The 21,853-nt window shown below is 42.5% G+C and overlaps 1 protein-coding gene and 2 long non-coding RNA genes across 4 annotated transcripts; all 3 read left to right on the top strand.

Moving 5' to 3' along the window:
• Window positions 1-1,492: 1,492 nt before the first annotated feature.
• LOC127786450 (pentatricopeptide repeat-containing protein At4g31850, chloroplastic) lies at window positions 1,493-5,291 on the top strand. The gene is made up of 2 exons (XM_052313862.1): window positions 1,493-1,613; window positions 1,855-5,291. Exon 2 carries the CDS (start codon window positions 1,878-1,880, stop codon window positions 5,115-5,117), a length of 3,240 nt encoding a protein of 1,079 aa, XP_052169822.1. The 5' UTR covers window positions 1,493-1,613; window positions 1,855-1,877; the 3' UTR covers window positions 5,118-5,291.
• Window positions 5,292-6,871: 1,580 nt separating this feature from the next.
• On the top strand, window positions 6,872-9,745 carry LOC127786451 (uncharacterized). The gene is made up of 3 exons (XR_008019974.1): window positions 6,872-6,888; window positions 6,979-7,087; window positions 7,641-9,745. It is a non-coding gene; the product is annotated as an uncharacterized LOC127786451 (long non-coding RNA).
• Window positions 9,746-17,492: 7,747 nt separating this feature from the next.
• LOC127753063 (uncharacterized) lies at window positions 17,493-20,613 on the top strand. Of its 2 annotated transcripts, none has more exons than XR_008012464.1 (4): window positions 17,493-17,953; window positions 18,605-18,669; window positions 18,769-18,828; window positions 19,697-20,613. It is a non-coding gene; the product is annotated as an uncharacterized LOC127753063 (long non-coding RNA). The 2 variants fall into 2 exon arrangements; XR_008012463.1 differs by having other exon boundaries at window positions 17,495-17,953; window positions 18,772-18,828.
• The last annotated feature ends 1,240 nt before the right edge of the window (window positions 20,614-21,853 follow it).

The raw sequence follows: 21,853 nt of genomic DNA, 5'->3' as shown, positions 1-21,853 counted from the left end.
GAAAACCACGTCCTGGTTCTCTAGGACGGGCGGCGGCGACGCTTTCGCTATCGTTTTTCTCCTTGGAGGCGTCGTTTAGAAGTCATATTCCTTAGAGGTGTTGTGTGCATATTTTGTTTTAGCAGTAGGATCAGACGTAGACGCGTGGTGTGGTGAACGCATGAACTTTATTAGCTTCAAAATGTTTTTATTTCCTTATACAACGCACAGGCTATTTTATTCATCAATTTTCGTTGTTTGTATTACTATCATACAAAATCTATAAACATCATGTGATGTAATTATTATTAGTGTTATATTAAGGTTTTCATCAAAAAAGAATTACACTTAATAATTATTTATTACCTTACTGTGTGGTTTTAAATCGGTGTATAACTTTTACCTTTTTACTCCCTCCGTCCCAATATATAAAAAATTTTAGGTGGATGCGACACATCCTAATACTACGAATTTGGAAGAGAGCGGGTCCAAATTTCTACAACTCCCAACTACCTAATCACCCATAAGCAAATCTGATTTAATAGGGTATTATAGTATTTTATTCTTACCCAGTGGAGAATAATCCCTTATATTATGGGATGAAGGGAATATCTGGGAAGTAGGAAGTATCCGGTACAATAGTACTTCTCGGTGGGAGAATGCTGACATGCTATTGCTAGCCTTTAGATCTGAAATGGACGCCGTAGATTGGAGCACTTTCCTATTCTCTTGCTTGACAAATGCAAAATGTCCCTATAATATGTGTCAAAATGTTTTGAGCCCTTCCGTTCTCTTCACCCCACCAATCTACTATGCCTAGGGATGACAATGGGGATCCATAACCCGAGATCCGACGGGTTTTTACTCTACAAGAAACTAATCATGTTCTAACTCTTATACTAATGGGTCTACTGACAGGCGAAAACTCTTACCCATTGGGTACGTGGGTATGGGTCTTTTCTTTACCCACCCGTACCCACCAACCGCGAGTGAAAAAAACCCGTTGATTAAGTCTAAAACTATGAGCAATATAAGTCTCAACGACTACTAAATCATAGCATAAAACTCCTTTCACATCTTAAGCATTGTTCTAGTATAGTTATATGAAATTATTATTTGATTTCTTGATTATGTAATGTGGTTGTATATTTTTTTTACTCGCCTTTGAACACTAATATTAATAACACTAATATTAATAACATTGTTGCTAGAGAAAATATTGATGATTTATAACTCTAATATGGCTACTTATAGTAGAAAACTATAAATACTACAAGTCGATTATATGAGTATGGGTACCTGTTACCCGCACCGCACGGATATGGGTATGAGAACGATTTTATACCCGCGACGGATATGGGTATTTAAATAGAAATATTTAGATATTTTGTACCCCACAAGGGACCCCCAAGGTATGCACCCGTTGCTATCCCTCTACCTGAGGCTCTCTCTCGCTTATGGCCTTATCTAATCATTTTCCACTGTTCACCTCTTCTCGGATACTTCTCCCCTATCTTCCCCTTCCCTGGCGTAAAAGAAAAATATCTCCCGTCTCGTCTCCTCGGCTGAACAGGGGAGGGGAGGGGCGCCGATCTCCATCTGGCGAGCAGAGCAAGGGAGGGGAGGGGATCCTGGTGAGCATCCGCATCCTCTTCCTGATTCATCCCTCTCTCCCCACCGGGACTACCTTTGCCTGGAATTTGCTTGCGTTCGTTAAGCTCTTCTCTTAATTTCTGATACTTAACCTTAATACAAGTAGTAACAGTTTGTTTGTTCGTCTCAAGTTGGATTCGCCCCTGTTGTGTATATGCAGCTTTTCTCACTGATGTTTCTTGCAATTTTCTCGGTTTCTTGGTGCTTCTTGGGAATTTTTAGGTGGTGTTGTTGCTGCTCGCCGGATGTTGGAGGTCTGCTGCTGCTCCGGCGTCCTCGGCGGGTCGCCGCCGTCGTCGAGGACTGCGGGGGTTTCCTCACCTGGAGTATCGCCGTCTCGGCCCAGTAAGCGGCGAATCGGCCGCGCCCGGGCGCAGCCGCGCGCGCCGCCGCGCGACGAGCGGAGGGCGGCGGAGGACGTCATCCACGCGCTCAGGTCGGCGGATGGCCCCGCCGAGGCGCTGGAGCGGTTCAGGTCGGCGGCGCGGCGGCCCAGGGTGGCCCACACGACCGCGTCGTGCAACTACATGCTCGACCTCATGCGCGACCATGGCCGGGTCGGGGACATGGCCGAGGTGTTCGACGTAATGCAGAGGCAGATCGTCAAGGCGAACGTGGGCACGTTCGCCGCGATCTTCGGAGGGCTCGGTGTGGAGGGGGGACTCCGGAGCGCGCCGGTGGCGTTGCCGGTTATGAAGGAGGCTGGGATCGTCTTGAGCACGTACACGTACAATGGCTTGGTTTATTTCCTTGTGAAGTCTGGGTTTGATAGGGAGGCATTGGAGGTTTATAAGGTGATGATGGTGGATGGTGTTGTGCCTAGTGTGAGAACCTACTCCGTGCTGATGGTGGCGTTCGGGAAGAGGAGGGATGTCGAGACGGTTCTTTGGTTGTTGCGTGAAATGGAGGCTCATGGCGTGAAGCCGAATGTGTATAGCTACACCATCTGTATTCGAGTTCTTGGACAAGCCAAAAGATTCGATGAAGCTTATCGGATACTTGCGAAAATGGAGAATGAGGGGTGTAAGCCGGATGTCATTACCCATACTGTGCTTATACAGGTTCTTTGCGATGCTGGCCGTATCAGTGATGCCAAGGATGTTTTTTGGAAGATGAAAAAGAGTGATCAAAAACCTGATCGAGTGACCTACATTACTCTGTTAGATAAGTTTGGTGACAGTGGTGAGTCGCAATCAGTGATGGAAATTTGGAATGCAATGAAAGCTGATGGGTACAATGACAATGTTGTTGCTTATACAGCAGTTATTGATGCATTGTGCCAAGTTGGGAGGGTCTTTGAAGCTTTGGAAATGTTTGATGAGATGAAACAAAAGGGTATAGTGCCTGAGCAGTATTCATACAACTCGCTGATATCGGGGTTTCTTAAAGCTGATAGATTTGGTGATGCCTTAGAGCTGTTTAAATATATGGATATCCATGGACCTAAACCAAATGGTTACACGCATGTTCTTTTCATAAATTACTATGGAAAATCTGGTGAATCTATAAAGGCAATACAAAGATATGAACTAATGAAGAGCAAAGGGATTGTTCCAGATGTTGTTGCTGGTAATGCTGTTTTGTTTGGTCTTGCCAAATCTGGTCGACTTGGCATGGCAAAAAGGGTATTTCATGAATTAAAAGCTATGGGGGTTTCTCCGGATACTATCACCTACACTATGATGATCAAGTGTTGCAGCAAGGCATCAAAATTTGATGAAGCTGTGAAGATTTTCTATGATATGATTGAAAATAATTGTGTTCCTGATGTTCTTGCCGTGAATTCTTTGATTGATACACTCTACAAGGCAGGCAGGGGTGATGAAGCCTGGCGGATCTTTTATCAACTAAAAGAAATGAATCTAGAGCCAACAGATGGGACTTACAATACACTTTTGGCAGGATTGGGAAGGGAAGGTAAAGTCAAGGAGGTAATGCATCTGCTTGAAGAAATGTACCACAGTAATTATCCTCCTAATTTGATAACATACAATACGATTCTTGACTGTCTCTGCAAAAACGGGGCAGTTAATGATGCACTTGATATGCTATACAGTATGACTACGAAAGGATGCATACCTGATCTTTCGTCTTACAACACTGTTATATATGGCCTTGTTAAAGAAGAAAGATATAATGAGGCATTCAGTATTTTTTGTCAGATGAAGAAGGTTCTTATTCCAGATTATGCAACACTGTGTACTATCCTCCCAAGTTTTGTGAAAATTGGACTGATGAAGGAAGCTCTGCATATTATCAAGGAATACTTCCTCCAACCTGGTTCCAAAACAGATAGGTCTTCATGCCATTCACTAATGGAAGGGATACTAAAGAAGGCTGGCACCGAAAAGTCAATTGAGTTTGCTGAGATCATAGCATCAAGTGGTATTACCTTGGATGATTTCTTTTTGTGCCCATTAATTAAGCATCTCTGTAAGCAGAAGAAAGCTCTTGAAGCACATGAACTTGTCAAAAAGTTCAAGAGCTTTGGAGTTTCACTAAAAACTGGATCGTATAATTCTTTGATTTGTGGCCTTGTTGATGAAAACCTAATAGATATTGCTGAAGGCTTGTTTGCTGAAATGAAGGAACTCGGTTGTGGTCCAGATGAGTTTACTTACAACTTACTTCTTGATGCCATGGGAAAGTCAATGCGGATAGAGGAAATGCTAAAAGTTCAAGAAGAGATGCATCGCAAGGGATATGAATCAACTTATGTTACTTATAACACAATCATTTCAGGTCTTGTAAAGTCAAGAAGGTTGGAGCAGGCTATTAATTTGTACTACAACTTGATGAGCCAAGGTTTCTCACCCACACCATGCACATATGGCCCTCTTCTTGATGGCCTGTTAAAAGCTGGAAGGATAGAAGATGCAGAAAATCTTTTCAATGAGATGCTGGAGTATGGATGCAAGGCCAATTGCACTATCTATAATATACTACTGAATGGACATCGAATAGCTGGTAATACAGAGAAGGTCTGTCATTTGTTTCAGGATATGGTTGACCAGGGAATAAACCCAGATATAAAATCCTACACGATTATTATTGACACACTCTGCAAGGCAGGACAGTTAAATGATGGTCTAACATATTTTAGGCAATTATTAGTGATGGGCCTTGAACCTGATCTAATTACTTACAATTTGCTCATTGATGGTCTTGGAAAATCAAAAAGATTAGAGGAAGCAGTTTCTCTATTCAATGAGATGCAGAAGAAGGGAATTGTCCCGAACTTGTACACTTATAATTCACTAATTCTCCACTTAGGAAAAGCAGGGAAGGCTGCTGAAGCTGGGGAAATGTATGAAGAGCTACTGACGAAAGGCTGGAAGCCTAACGTTTTCACGTATAACGCTCTTATTAGGGGATACAGTGTTTCCGGCAGTACTGATAGTGCCTATGCTGCCTATGGTCGGATGATTGTTGGCGGGTGCCTACCCAATTCAAGCACGTACATGCAGCTCCCAAATCAGCTGTGACTAACTAGTTAGTGACTGAATGTACTTCTTCTGTATAGTTTTGTCTATAAAAGGAAAAGGATCAACTGTAGATAGTCCACTTCAGTATATCTGAGGGTTCTGCTGGTTCTTGTTCTACACTATATTTTTGTACTTGATGGAAGAAAATTATTCAATACATAGCTGACTTGATCACTTGAATCATCTGTTCAATTTAACTGACATTGTGAGGTTACAGTTTTTAAACTCTTATCAAGTCCATCCATTATATGTGGTTCAAGTACAACTGATCTGTGTGCACATTGCTCATTTTCTTTCTACTGGTATGTCTCCTCAGCCAAATGCTTGTGACATAGTTCAGTTTCACTGCCTGTATAGGTTTACTGATGTGTGCGCATCTTTAGGAAGTTGAGCTAATGGTTCAGTTTCACAGTGTTACGCTGCTTAGCAACAATCAACTTTTTCCCTGATTCACCTTTTTCTCATATGATATAGCACTGCCAATGGACTGCTTGAGAAGGTTCTTTATTGTTGCAATACATGGAAATGCAGTTAGCTGCTTCCTTTCCAAAAGTTTCTTTGTTCACATGATAGTGAATTGGTAGCATTTTGCACACTTTGGGCCAAAAGATGTGCTCATTTCTTGTAGACCATAATTACAACACTGGAATGGCCAATTTCCTTCATGCAAATTTTCAATGAGCAGCCAATGCAAATTCAATTTTACTATTTCCTTTAGTTTGGTTGTGTCTAATCTGTAAGTTTACGGTGATTTTTACTAGAAAAAGTATCGCTAAGTTTCTGAATTTATTTTCATTTCTCTTGAGTCTAGAACTCTAGATTAATTTGTTGATCTTGCTTATATGCCAATTTGTTTGACTATATTTTCTCGTTGTATCTATGATATATTCTCTCTTTGTTTTGGGGTTCATCATGGTATATTTCTATATTTTACGGTGTTGGGCTGTTGATCATGAGAATGTAAACTTGCATGTTAAACTGAAGTAATTGACAATTTGACATTCGTAATACCTTGATATACCCTGATCAAATGTTTTTTTGTTCCAAACTCAAGCTACTACTAGGGAACATTCATCTTGATCTATTTATTCAAAGCTTTCTTGTGGTGCTCAGTTTTGTTTTCTGGTTTTAGATTGTAAATTTGTCTGGTAACAAGCTCTTCTTGATCTTTTTCCCGTTGAAATTCAAAGAAAGGTGTATCTTGCCTACCTAAAGAGAAGTTTGCAGCTCTAGTTGAACAGCTGTGCATCTGTGAAGTTTGTTATGGATGTCCCCTTTAGGATGCGTTTGGAGTTCAGTATTGAACTGAAGAAGCTATTGATTTTAGTGACCTAACTTCTTGAGTGTTTTTCATTCGTTTGGTGTGGTATATCCATATGCAGAAGTTGTTGTTGATGCGTATTGCTTCTTTTTAACCAGCACTCTTCTCTTGTCATGATGAAGGACATCACAGATTCAATAAAGCCATACATATTCTGTTCTCTAGGTATGTTGTAGCATCTCCTTCCTTCAATATGCTAAAACAATTTGAGCTTTTAGATCCATGGACCGAGAAAAAAAACAGATGCAAAAGAATGAAGCATAGTAAAATTTACTCCTCTGCATGCTATTGCCAATTGTGCCTACAAAATGATGTTGTATACTTTGATTCAAGGAAAATTTACTCCTCTCATGGTTGCTTCTTGCTTGTTTTCTCATGCATTGGGCGTCAATGATGCCCTGCTTTGTTTGCAGTTGGAGATCACCTAGACACCTGCCACTAAACAGTTTGGTCTGCTTGTTGCTGTGATGCAGTTATGCCCTTTTTTCCCGAGGTATTTTTAGAAGAAAATTTCTGACATGTTTCATATTTCATTATCAGGCGACTCTTCAAACCGTTCGTCCCTGGAAGCTGTCGGCACAGTGAGGAAGCAGATCACCAGCCAACATGGACTCGTGGCTATCACAATGCCAAAGAACCAACAACAAAGGTCAGGGTCTTGATCTCTTGTATGCCCAGTAACAGGTTAATCCTCCTGGCTCTCTGTACTGAAACAATTTCTCTGGGTCTCTTTCCCTTTTGTTTTGGACCTTATACAACCTGCTGATGGCTAATAATGATGTTCTTGAATAATAGATCATGTTAAGCTGTTTGCATGGTCTGCTGCTGTCAAATAGTTTTATGCGGTCACAACTCTTACTAACTGATCAGGTTGACTTCAAGCATTGGGCTAAAAACTAGGATTATGTAAGTTAAATAACATATATGCCATCATCTTCAATTTAAGTAATATCGTGTCAATCTTCTGATCAACTGTTTACATCTTCGGGTTATATAGATTCATGTCACCTGTGTATATCTTGAGATATTTCGTAATTGCATATTATTACAGATGGCAAAGATATTTAATTCTATTTATTTTACTGGATATCCTTCGGCGATATGCCCTGCCCAGCCTTGTCGGCTGATATGCAATATCAGTTCTATGCCCTTGACATGGCATACATTCCTCCAGGCTGCACTCACTTACATTTTTATTGTAGATTCGGTTAATGTTCCTTTGTCAAGGTGAACCAATCAGCTAATGATGATTCATATAGTTCTGATTTGAGTGCAACTATGTATCCACTATGATGTAGAATTGTGGGTATTTATAGATGCAATTTTAAAAGTATGCCACTTAGGAATCAACACTCAGGCGCATGCTTCTCAAAAACCAGGTCAGAGTTAAAATGATGATTTTCACCCTCTATTAAAAGTTTATTGGTTATTCCCGATCCTAGGAAAGGCTTATGGCAGAGTAAACTGATTTTGACATTTGATTTCTATACTCTGGTCATGACTTCCAAATTAACAAACTATGGTCATTGTCATTGTTATGTTTCGTGATATTAAGAGAGTTCCACAGGCATTTGCCTATGCTCTAAAAACCATAATGTCAATCATGCTCAGCCATAATGCTAGCAACTAAAAACAATTCCTAAGCTGACAGTAGTACCGCTGGGTGGCGAAGGTCTCATTGATCACTGATGGCTTTAGCCCCTATGCCGCCGAACAAGTATAAAGAGCTCCTTACTGTAAGCCTGAACAAGTATAAAGAACTCCTTACTAAGACTAATTGTCGTAGTATATTATTTCTTGGAGGTGATCAATAATAGGTGATATGTATGGAAGGACGTGTACACTGTTATGGCTGGAATAAAACCTAGGCTTGATGGGTAAGTCTGGCCAATTCACATATGGGGAACACACAAATTAATATAATCAGTTATTTCACTTTATTCTGCTTTGTTTCTACGCACTGCAATGCCAATTTGAGTGCCTATCTTGTCATGCTATTCAATATAATGTCTTGGCAGGCTATGCATATGTTCATGCGTCTATATGCATCCTTCATATAAGTAAGGATTAATCGGATTGCTTGCTTTGTCTAATGCAGCCTCACCATTTCATTTGTGGCGAGCACCTTAATTCCATCTTGCCATTATCGAGGGAGTATATCATCTGCACCTATTCTGTATATAGAGTATATATTGACTAGGGTCTTAAGAAAATTTTGAATTGCTGTCAGATGCAAGTTCCTCAGTTTGATGATTTGATTAGTTTTGCAGCTAATCACCATTGATCACAGCTAAACACCACTTATAGAAGTTTAATGGTTTTTTTTATCTAAAAAGGGAGAAAAAGGAGGTTTAATAACTGAAACTGCATAGTAGTACTATGTTCTCTGAACAAAGAAATTTGTTGAGTTTCCTAGCAGCTGCTGGGTGCACTTTCCTCTTGTGTGTGCCTAACCTCGCATCCATTAAATTTCAAAACTGCAAATTCTTTGTATAGGTATTACTGGGACTCAAATGTACACCTTTCAGTTCACTCTCAATTTTGTTTCTGAATTGTGTGTCTGCTGATGCTTGCTTCTGAATTTTGTATCTGAAGGCAAATGCTTGCTTCTATTTTATGTAGTACTCAGCTTGAGTAAGCCAGGAAATTATGCACTGTGTTGTCGAAAAGCTATGCACTTCGTTATTAGGAGTTTAAATAATAATTGATCCCCTTTTGTTTCCAGCCTTGGAGATCATCCAGGTTCTCAGGAGGTCAACCCTATCAACATATAATTTTTAATCATTTCAGGAAGAGAAAGAGAAGTATTGCATGCATTGCTTTGATATCAAAGATTGGGATGAAATTTCCAGCCTAATCCAAAGCGAGGAGGTAGTAGATGGGGAGCGAGAAACAGTGTGTGTGCGCGCCCATCCAAAGCGAGAAACAGAGTGAGGCGGACTCGGGCGCGTTTTTCTGGTTTGGTGGCGGCGCGACTCGACGCGACGCGACGGCAAACACGAGCGCGCCCACGCCTACGTAACCGCGCGAGGAAGAGATTTTTTTTTAAAAAAAGGAGAGGAGAGGATTTCTAGCGGCCCCACCAGTCCGCCAGAATATCCTACTCGCTCAGAAAAAAAGGATAATACTATAATAGTCCAACTATGATTCGCCTAAATCCAATGTTTCATTCGATTGACTTGACTGACACTTGCAAGTGAACTGAGATCACTTGGAAAGGTTGAGATTTGAGAAAGGTTTCTACTTTTCCAAATGTCCCTTTCCAAATAGTTACAACACCCAAATTCCCTTTTCATAAATATGAAAAAAATACACAAAATGCAATATGATAACACATGTGAAGGTATTTGCAACAAAAAAATTTTGTATGGTAATATTTTTATGAGAAAATCTATATTCTAGAAATAATTATGGCCAAAATTAACGTGGGTAGGTTGACTGCACTTGTAACTTGTCTTTGGGAGAGTTTTTTTTTTTAAAAAAATATTTCATGGGTATAGATTTTAAACGAGTTAAGGGAGATATTGATGATTCTAAATTTTTCACATTTTGGTCCTTTTAAAAAATTTATTTCGCAAATAGATCCCTAGAAAAACTTATCCCAAAAATGGTCCTTTTTGGGGCGCCAGAGTGGCTGGCGCCGTCGTCCAACAGGACGGCGCCAGCCTCTCTGGCGCCGTCCCCCTGCCGACGTGGCAGGGCGATGCTGAGGTGGCTAAGGGGAGTGCGCCAGAGTGGCTGGCGCCCCCCTCCCCCCCGAATTTTTTTTTGTTTTATTTGTTTGATATTTTTTTCACGCTTAGGGACACACAAGAACCAACCATAGAAAAATTGAACTCAAATGGACATAATATGTGACATATAGAATTTTTCCTCTCCTCTCCTCTCTCTCCAAACTAGTGCAAAGGAGAGATGTGCAACTTTTTTATTTTTATTTTATTTTTTTAATATTTTTTTCATACTTAGGAACTCACAGGAACCAACCATGTAAAAAATAAACTCAAACGGACGAAATATGTGGCATGTGGAATTTCCCAAAGCTCTACCAAAAAACTTCTCTCCTCGAAAACACAATCTTGCAAGCGGAATTTGGAGGTTTTAATATCACCGCACCCGGCAAAGCAGGGGAGAATTGGATGTAACTTTTTCTGTAGATGTCCGTGCATATATTATTTGCCTGATTCCGAGTCCGTATGAGAAAGTTACGCCTATTTTAATAGATGACATATTTTGTCCGTTTCGGTAGAGTTTTGGAAAATTCTACAAGTCATATATTTTGTCCGTTTGAGTTTATTTTTTATACGGTTGGTTCCTATGTTCTCCTAAGTGTGAAAAAAATATCAAAAAAATGAAATAAAAATAAAAAAAATTGCATCTCTATGTACTGTTTAACTTATATATGTCATTTCATGTGGTTATATTTTAAATTAGATTAAGTAATTTCATATAGTGGTAGAGTGCATTATGTTTAACATGCTGATCAAAGGGTTTTACTAAAGGAATTATGGTCTAATTTTAGTGAAGGTGCAAAGTAGACTAAGTGGTATGCTAGCTATTTTCAGACTTAGCTAAGTGGTAGTTCGAGTTTAAATTTTTTTTGTGGTTGGTTGTATCGTGATCCTGAGTGTGAAAAAAAATCCGAAAAAATAAAATAAAAATGACACCGTTGCAACTCCATAGAGAGAAACAGGAATGGAGGCGGCGGCGCCAGCCATGCTGGCGCCCTCCTCCCTGGGGTGGCGCCAGCCATGCTGGCGCCCTCCTCCTGCCACGTCGGTTCGCGTGCGCCACGGTGGCAGGAGGACGCTGGCGCCGTCCCGTTGGATGACGGCGCCAGCCACTCTGGCACCCAAAAAGAACCATTTCTGGGATAAGTTTTTTCAGGGGTCTATTTGCGAAATAAGCTTTTTAAAAGGACCAAAATGTGAAAAATCCAGGATGATTTGAGGTCAATAACAAGCGCACTTGAAAGAGACAAGAGGCATATGGTTTATCTCATCTAATTGGCGCGAAAACTTGCACTGCTACGAATCTGTCTCTGTGATCGTGTTATGACCGCTGTTTCAGACAGATGTCGAAGAAAACAACTGATGTGTTTTGTTACAGATTGCATCAGATTGTGCTTGCTAACAACATATTAGCGACTAGCATTTCTGCTCACTTGTAATCAGAGCGGACCACAAGGTCCAAACATCATTCACCTCGCAGTTGATTATTCATAATGTCATCTACAAACTGATGCAGTTCGTTCGCCTCATTCATCTGCGCATACATACAATACAAACAAGTACATTGTTGGATCATAACCAAGGCATTTCCTACTTTAAAAGCTAGTAAATGAGGTAAGAAGCTTCTCCACTTACATATTAGGTCTCTTACCCTTTCACAATCAATATGAAGCTATTCAACATGCAATTCACAAACAAACACTCATTTAAATCTATTATATTATTAAAGGAATAGAAAAAGGAGTATCCACGTTCGTTCTCATGGCCTAGAAGTTCTCACATTAATCGGAGAAAAAGAAAAGGCAGAGTCCATATAGAAATATAATTTAGACATAGCTGAAATTCGGAATTAAAAAATAAGGAATATTAGAAGAGGAGACTAGAGTCCATATAGAAATACAAATTAGAAATAGCTGAAATTCAAAATTAAAAAATAAGGAATATTAGAAGAGGAGGCTAGAGTCCATATAGAAATACAATTAGGAAATAACTGAAATTCGGAATTAAAAATAAGGAATATTAGAAGTAGAGTATAGAGTTCATATAGAAATACAATTAGGAAATAATAGAAACTCGGAATTAAAAATAAGGAATATTAGAAGTAGAGTAGAGAGTCCATATAGAAATACAATTAAGAAAAAAAATTAGAAATTCGGAATTAAAAAATAAGGAATATTAGGAGTAGAATATAGAGTCCATATAGGAATTTAAAACTAACTAAAATTCGGAATAAACATAATAAAATTAAAATGAGAGTTTTGAGTCCGTATAAAAATACAATTTACAAATAACTAAAATTCGAAATTAAGAAAAACATGGGAAGAAGAGTTTAAAGTCAATATATGAATACAATTTAGAAGTAACTAAAATTCGAAATTAAAAATTAAAAAATATTGAAAGATGAGTTTAGAGTCCACATAGAAATACAATTATAAATAATAAAAATTCAGAAATAAAAATAAATAATATTGTAAGAAGAGCCTAGAGACTATATAGAAATACAATTTACAGAAAATTCGGAATTAAAAAAAAAGAAATATTAAAAGACGAGTCTAGAGTCCATATAGGAATATATATAATTTACAAATAACTAGAATTTGATATTAAAAATAATTAATAACTAACACGTATATAAAATACAATATGAATATTACACATTTGTAGTTTCATAAAGTTATTGCAAAATTTAAAATTATGATGTTATTTTAATATATTTGAATAATATAATGAGAAAACATATATGCTATTATATAAGAGAAAATATAATGACACTAGCGACGCAATCTGCGCGGGCCACTATGCTAGTTCTATTTAAAGCTAAAAAATTGTATGAGTCTTCAAAGAAGAAGAAAAAAAAGTCGCATATATGAGCACAAACGCAACAAAATTACACTGTTACAACATATGAGGTTCACTCGAATGAGTCTTAAGGAGAATTCCTTTTTGTATCACAACAACAGCTAAAAAACCACACTGACAACATTGACAGACAGAAATGATTCGGTACCACACTGAACGATCATGCATCTTCCACCGTCGAGCGATTTGCTGGGCAGCTCCAGCAGCAATTCTCCATTGAAAAGAAAAAAAGGTAAGGGCTGTAAGCTACGAAGAGATCGAACAGCAGATGCCAGATGCCAACATGTTCCAGCCAAACGGAAGAGCAACATGATGCATTTCGTTTCCATCCACCATCAACATCCAATTAATCTCTACTTTTTCACCAGCATACAAACCCAGAGCAATTCACGTATGTACACCCTTATTATTATATTCCAAGCTAGGAATTTGTACAAGTTGTAAGGAAAGTCATATAAGCACAAATTAAAGCTACAAAATCACACTGTTACAACATATATATGTATGAAGTTCACACGTATGAGTCTGAGAAGAAGAAAAAGCAAAGATTTGGTACCACTGCACACTGAACGCTCCAGCATGCAGCAGCTCGCCACAAGCTACCATTGGACAGCCGACTCCATTTCTGCCAATCTCATGAAGCATCTCAGAGTAAGAAGAACCCTCTCTGCCTCCTTGTCGGCCTCGTTGGCCTTCAGTTCCAGCGCTCGAGCAACATCAAAAATACCTCCATTGCGCTCGGTTGTAGGGAGTGTGCCAATGCCAAGGAATCGACGAACGATCAATGCGACATCATACAAGCTAGGGAGGAAACTCTCTCCGCTGATCGATGAAGGAATAACACCACCATTGGCTGACCTGATCAGTCTGCAGATCACATCCGATCCGTGGAATGTCACCCAGGATACATCAGGGTTATCGGTTGCTCCACAAGATTGCACAAGTTCAGCAAGCTGTTTCAGATTCAGTACATTGCCATTGTCTGACGTGAAACGACTGATGCAGAATTTCCAGGCACGCCCGTAAGCCAACATTCCTTCAGGGTTCATGAACGCGATGACCATTTCATAAGCCTTCCTGTCCAATCGAGGATGGATTACTACCTGATTTACCTCTACTCCAATGATGCTGAAGTTGCTGTCCACCAGCTCTCCGATTCGTCGCGCCTCTTCGCCGAGGTTTTCTGCCACCACCTCGATCACCTTGATGTTTCTAGTGCGATCGTCAATGTGGCGAGCACATTTGATCGCCATGTTCCACTCCTCTAACCCAGCGAGTAACCCTCGCCGAGCATCCAGCTGATGCAGCTGCTGTCCTGAGAGGGATCTGAAGATCTTGAAGAAACACGACAATGTCAGCAGCGCGTCGGGGCCGGCATGGTGCGCGGCGCCGCCGGTACGCCGGATTCCAAGGTGCTCGGCGAGCCCGGTGAGCTTCCCGCTGAAGCCATGATCCTCCAACAGCTGCCTGATCACGCGGACGTCGTAGAACGCCGGGAAATTCTCCCGTAGCCGGCGCAGAAACGTGGCTAGCCGACACGGGAGATCGCCGCCTCCGCGGCGGCGGCCTCCGCGTTGCAGCAGGCGGAGGAGGAAACCCAGGTCGTAGTCGCCGTGGTAAGCTAGCCAGGTGACGGAGCGGCCATCGCCGAAGGGGAGGTGGCGCAGGAGCCCCTCGTAGACGCGACGCGGCGAGACGCCCCTCCTCCGGTGCTCCCTCAGATCATGGCCTTGACGGGACAGGAACGCGATCGACTTCTTGTTGTACTTGCGCGCCTTGATGTTGATTTTGAAGTTGATCTCTAGTGTTATCGGCAGCGGCGAGGAGGAGGAGGAGGATTGTTCGCCGTCACCGACGAACACGAATGTGAGCCCCATTTGGACTATGTCGCCTCGATTCACAAACTCGCGCAGGTGATGATAGCAACCGGTGGAGGTTACCGGCCTTCGGCGGATGTTGGTGGCGGCGTCGGCGGCGAACTCCATGTCGACGGCGATGTAGAGGTGGCGACGAGGTTGGTTGAGCGCGTCGACCACGAGCTTGAACTGCTCCATGTAGTTCTCCCGCCACACGCTCTTCACGGTGGCATTGGTGATGCTTGCCGGTTCTGGAGATGGTGGTGCTGGTGGGATGCCGAGCACGTCGACATTGGCGGCCACCGTGTCTTGCTCACCGCCGGCATCCACCACATGGAGAAGGAGGTCTGCATTGGCATCGGAGTAATGGACTGGCGCGACGAAGCTGAAAGCATTCGCGGTGAGGGGGGTGTCGTTGTTGGGGCACACCGTGTTCCGCTCGCCGCTTGCACCGATGTGGTGGAGGAATTCCGCAGCAGAGTGATTGAACGGGGCGGCGAAGCTGAAAGCATTCATGGCGAGGTTGTCCGTGTTGGGGGACACCATGTTCTGCTCGCCGCCTGCACTGATTTGGTGGAATTCCTCGACAGAGTAATGGGCCGGTGTGGCGAAGCTGAAAATGTTCACTGCATGGGTGTCCGTGGTGGGGAACGCCATATTCTGCTCACCACTTGCACCATTGTAGTAGAATTCCTCGATGTTCTGCTCACCGCCTACACCATTGTAGTAGAATTCCTCGATGTTCTGCTCACCGCCTACACCGTTGTAGTAGAATTCCGTAGCAAGGTAATGGGCTGGTGTGGCGAAGCTGAAAGCATTCGTGGTGAGGGTGCCCATGTTGGGGGACACCGTTTTCTGCTCACCGCCTACACTGTTGTAGTAGAATTTCTCGATGTTCTGCTCATCGCCTGCACCATTGTAGTAGAATTCCGTAGCAGAGTAATGGCTCGGTGTGGTGAAGCTGAAAGTGTTCGTGGTGAGGGTGCCCACATTGGAGGGCACCATGTTCTGCACACCACTCGCACCGTTGTAGTAGAATTCCTGAATGTTCTGCTCACCGCTTGCACCGTTGTAGTAGAATTCCGTAGCAGAGTAATGGCCCGGTGTGGTGAAGCTGAAAGTGTTCGCGGTGAGGGTGCCCACATTGGAGGGCACCATGTTCTGTACACCACTCGCACCGTTGTAGTAGAATTCCTGAATGTTCTGCTCACCGCTTGCACCGTTGTAGTAGAATTCCGTAGCAGAGTAATGGCCCGGTGTGGTGAAGCTGAAAGTGTTCGCGGTGAGGGTGCCCACATTGGAGGGCACCATGTTCTGTACACCACTCGCACCGTTGTAGTAGAATTCCTGAATGTTCTGCTCACCGCTTGCACCGTTGTAGTAGAATTCCGTAGCAGAGTAATGGCCCGGTGTGGTGAAGCTGAAAGTGTTCGCGGTGAGGGTGCCCACATTGGAGGGCACCATGTTCTGTACACCACTCACACCATTGTAGTAGAATTCCTGAATGTTCTGCTCACCGCTTGCACCGTTGTAGTAGAATTCCGTAGCAGAGTAATGGCCCGGTGTGGTGAAGCTGAAAGTGTTCGCGGTGAGGGTGCCCACATTGGAGGGCACCATGTTCTGTACACCACTCACACCATTGTAGTAGAATTCCTGAATGTTCTGCTCACCGCTTGCACCGTTGTAGTAGAATTCCGCAGCAGAGTAATGGTTTGGTGCGGCGAGGCTGAAAGCGTTCATGGCGAGGTCGTCGATGTTGGGGAAGAACACCGTGTTGTGGTCGCCACCTCCACCGATGTGATGGAGATCCGCCGCAGCAAAGTAAGGGGCGAGCACGCCGAAGGTGTGGTCGAAGTTGGGGAGCGCCGTGTTCTGGCCGCCCCCCGCACCGATGCGGTGCCAGCCTTGAGCGGAGTAAGGAACCGGTGTCGCGTAGCTGTAGGGGTAGTTCGCGGCGAGCGCGTCGCCGCCGGCGAACACCGTGGTCCGGTCGCCGGCGCCGCCCACACCGGTGTGGTGCTGGCGCAAGCTCAAGCTTGGCCCGATGCTATAGGAGGCGTCGCCGCCGCCGTTGGTTGTCGTCTCGGTGAACGCCGTGTTCATCGCGCCGCCGCCCGCACCGACGTGGCGCAACAAGCTCGCCGCCGGCGCCATGCGGTAGGGATTAGCGGCGTAGGGGTAGCAGCTTGTACTACCTGCAGCGAGGATGCCGCGACGGTGGTGGTCGGCGGCGAGGCGGCGCCCTGGCTGATAGGTCTCCATGGATCTCGACTCGATACGGCGGCGCTCCGATCCTGTACACTGTAGCGGTGATGTTGTTGTGAGCCCGGGCCTTTGGAGAGTTTGGAGATAAAGAAGCCTCAGGAAATGAAATGGTGCGTTCTTCTTCTTGCTGGAGGATTTCGTAGTCGTAGCTAGAATTGCTGACGTGGCATCCCAAACATGCTGCAGCTGCTTTTTGCCTGTCCTACTGGCGAAGGGCGAGAAGGATGCTGATTGGCTCAAGTTTTTTTTTGTTTAGTTTAAAACCTCCCCTGGGTGGGGCCCACCAACAAGAGCCGTGTTGAGCAGGGTTAGGGCTTTTGCGCAAGGGAGGCAGGAATGGGAGTAGTTGGGGTTGGGGTTCTCGAACTCGATCGAGTCGAGGTCGAGCACAGCAGGTGGTGGTGGTGTGTGTTGAGTTGGGTGGAATGGAATCTCACCCCACACCCCTCGTCGTTGCTGTCCATTCGATCGATCTGCATGCCACACAATTTCGCATTTGTTTATCAATTATCATTGACTGGTTCTTGGTTGATTAATTTGTATATTAGTATATGGCACCAATTGTTTATTGGAGTACTACGGGATAGCTGATTCAGACTGAGCTATCTATCTATCTATCTCTCATCTGTTTGACGATATGTCTCTATGGTTGTCAAGCAGATGGAAGATGCAGCAGCGGCGGCGGAGGAAGGATCGGGGCGACGTGGGGGTGGGAGGAGAGAGCGCCGCCCAACCCGAGACGGTGGAGGACGCCGGCGGCGAGGGCATCATGGCGGGCGCCGCCGCCGCCGCCGCCAAGGGTTCCAGGTCAGCTTCTCCAGTCTCCTCCTCTGTCCTCTGATTTCTTTCCGCAAGGTGGATATGCTTCTGTTCTTGCTGTTCTACCAGCAGCAAGTGTTATGTGCAACACAGGGTTGAGGTCTTGAGGAGCAAACAAGATCCAGATCCAGCGCCATCGATGGCTGTATCGGAAGAATTAATTAATCCTGGTTGGGATAAAATCTTCCCAAGCAAACAGAATTAGTCTAGGTTAAATTGAGGAGTTTAGCACTAGGCAATCTTAATACCATTGGATGGTCTCTCCTAGGACAGCCATCCCGGCAAAAAGGAGTTTAGCAGGCAGTAGGCTAAAGAATTTGATGCAAACTCTCCAAAATGTGATCCTGGTTTGGAAGGGACAATATTTGATCATTTCAATCTTCTTGAATGTACAAGGTTAACATTTAGGAGGGAGCATCAACTAAAACAGAGCTTGAAAAATTATTTATGCTTCATAATTGTTATGTACTCCGGCCTTATTTAGGCCTCATATTTCATCTGTTAGTACGCGCCCATAAATATGATTACACCTTATCTCTGATATGTAGGTCAGGAGAAAGTTGCAACACTCTCTGGGTGGTTGCTTCCATACTGAGATTTTTTTATATGAAATAAGACCTCTTTGCATTTCTATGACAGGTGGAACAATTAATACATGCAAGACAGATACTAAACTTCATGGGGGGGAAACTGCATATATCAAGGTCTGTTCTACAATCTACATAACATCTAAAGTTCTCTCCCCAAAAATGAAAGAAGTACAAAATCTTCATTGTGTCCGTTTTGCAACCTTTATTTTGAAGAAGTTTGATGGAACGGTGGGAGTGCCAATATTGAGATCCAAAAGGGTTCCACCATCAGAGGTATGCTTTGATTATTGATTGAATTATATTGTAGAAAACCAATGTTAGAAACTGAAAAGGCTCCATGACATAATATTTATTTTGATTGGCTGATAGGACTAAATGGCCAAGACAATATTTTTGAATTTCAAAACTTTTACATCCTTGATCCTGGATGTACCGAATACACCATGAATACACCATGCGACGGTAGATGGTCAAAGTTGTGCCTAACTGCCTATGACCCCTCGTTGGTAACCTCAGTGTTTTTACATTGTCCTATGAAAGATCATATCTCTTTCTAAATTGATTTTTTTTGGAACGGAGGAAGTACATGGTATCTCTTTTTTTGACGGAAGTACATGGTATCTCTAAGAGTAGCTAGTTTATCATTGACGTGACCTGGAGTTATGCCTTATGTACCAGTGCTTTTTTACTGCCTCTTACAGAGAGCAGTGCGCATCAACTGTATCTGCCCCTTTTTGCTGACCTTTGGCACTCTTTGGATGTTCTACTTGAGGGATGCAGTTAGCATGATACTCCTGCTATAAGGTAGAGAAAGGGTTCTAGGTTCATAATTCAAAACATGGGTAAATTATTTAAATTTAAGGTGAAACATTCTACTTTAGAATTTTCAATAGGCAGAGGGATAAAGCCAATCCCTTTTTGGAACTTTCAATTCATTTATCTGTTCATCCAAAGGGGCTGTGCCTAATACACATGCCCAACCAAATGCTTAGAGATTTGGATAACCTGAAAGCAAAGGAGAATCTTTCATTTTCACATCAATTAAGACTGAAACCAATGGACATGCAAGGATGGTTGAATTTTGGGGCACTTTTTTTTCATGCAGATTGTTCATTTGTTTCTTTTGAATGCGTTATTGCAGGAGGATTCAGATGCGATAGAGTCGTAATACATCAAGAGAATCGTTTGTTGTCCTTGTGGCAGAGTTCGCAAGTCAAGGTTAACCATATAATGCTTATTTGTTCTGGTTTTTAAGGGCCACTTTATGGTGCAAACTTCAAAAAAAAAAAAATCTTTACCTCAAAGCTTTTGCCTTCTTCCAAAAAAAAAAAACTTCAGAAAATGCATTTCCAACTCCAATGGTCAAGCTAAGAAGGGAGCTAGAGGTTGGAGCCATGCCAAAGAGTCCTAACTTTCGTTGGGCCTGGCTTATGGTACAAGATTAACATGATTTTATCTGGTTCATTTATTTGATATATTTTTTGGTGTGGTTCTTGTTGAAAAAAGAGATGAACCGCAGAGTGCCTTGTTCTCTCGCAGTACTTTGTGGTAGCTGAGAACAGTACTGAGTACTTAATTGGATGCTGACAGCACTTGGTTATTCTCTTGGTTTGCACTAATATGAATGTTTTTCTTTGGACGTTTTTGGGCAAATGATGGTCATTGGTGGTGAAGGAGATCCGTAGGTGCAAGATGAGGACCATATGAATTTGGTGAGACAGTTTTAGCTTTTGGAGTTGAGGTGGTGATTGATGTTTGACCATCAAGCAGGTGGTGCTTTTCGCAACTTCACCTGACCTTTTTTTTTGTCCAATTGCTGAGTGAAAACATATGTGATGTCTCAAGTCTCTCTACCAATGCCAGCTTTCAATCCAGAACGTGAACATGAATTGCAAAACTGTAAATGAATTTGCTAGGAATTTACCATTTCAAGAAATCTTGGAGTATCAACGTGCACAAATTGCGGAGTAGCCAACTTCCATATCATTCCTTGAATAAGAAACACACTAGTAAACAACTAACGATGATTCCTTTTGCTTTCATGTGGTAACAGCAACAACGACATACAGGTTTTTTATTTTACAGCTTCTTTCAGGGTGTTCGACCAGGAATGACATTGCAAAACTGAAGTCACCATCATGATCATACAACAGGTCGGTTTCACAATCCCAATATGCAAAAGCTAAACAGGTCATGAAAGAGGACCAAGAGTCCAAGATTACAAACACAATTACAGAAAGGCCCTTTCTTGAGCCTATATTTGCACTTGGACTCAGTCAACACGTGCCACGTGAGCTTGAAACGAACCAAAGCGTGCAGATGAGCGGCGTCACATGAGCTTCAAAAAAATTGCTCCATTTGTTGGTCAGGAAAGGATTTTCACGAAATAAACAGAAAACAATTTTGACCAACAAATTCCCTTTTCCGTTTATATATAAATAAGTCTTATAACTTGTATGAAAGTATTTGTAACGAAACACTTTGTATATTATTTTTATAAAAAAAATTCTTAAAAATAACTAAGGCCAAATAGGTTGACTACATACACTTTTCTTTGGAAAAAAAAGAACTTTTTTTGGCTCGAGGATGTACAAATATCCAAGTTAACGGTTTCACTGATGATTTCAAATTAAAGAACAACGACATATGAAAACGACATATAAAAGAGACAAGAGGTTATCACATTTAGTTATCCCCTAGGTTGGCCAAGTAATGTATCCAACCGACAAGGAAAATGACATGAAGCCTCGAAAATCAATAGATTTCGTGTCGTCATGGTGATTGGACTGTCAGCTGTAGCTTGCAACCAATTGGCCGTGTTTAGTTGTTTTGGCAAAAAAAAATTTTTAATGTACACGGACACACATTTGACAGGGGCGAACCTAGTGTGGGACATGAGGGTACAGCTGTACCCCCAAAAAATTTGACAAATAATCTTTGGATTAATAGGTATATTACCTGTATATATATCATTAGTTGGGGCAAAACAGCTATTCTCTAGCCTAAAATTACAATACAACTCACAGAAAACGGCTCAGGCAGACCAACACAAGCTCCTCAAGCTCATCGATCTCGTCTCATGACCTTGAATCTCTGGTTTGTATATGGGGCTTACAACCAGAATACCGAGATATCGTATGCCTTCCTATGGTTTGGAACAACCAACCAATGGCAGCCGTGTGCAGGCGCTGCTCGTGGTCACGGAGAGAAGCCAAGAACAAGCAGCTGATCGACAAGCCGCTGCACTGGAGAAGCAACCTCATGGCTCAATGGATTGAATGTGTTCGTATCATATATT

The sequence above is a fragment of the Oryza glaberrima genome, chromosome 10 (assembly GCF_000147395.1).
Source record: "Oryza glaberrima chromosome 10, OglaRS2, whole genome shotgun sequence".
NCBI lineage: Eukaryota > Viridiplantae > Streptophyta > Magnoliopsida > Poales > Poaceae > Oryza > Oryza glaberrima.
The sequence above is the reverse complement of the archived record's forward strand: the minus strand, read 5'-3'. Positions and strand labels throughout refer to the sequence as shown.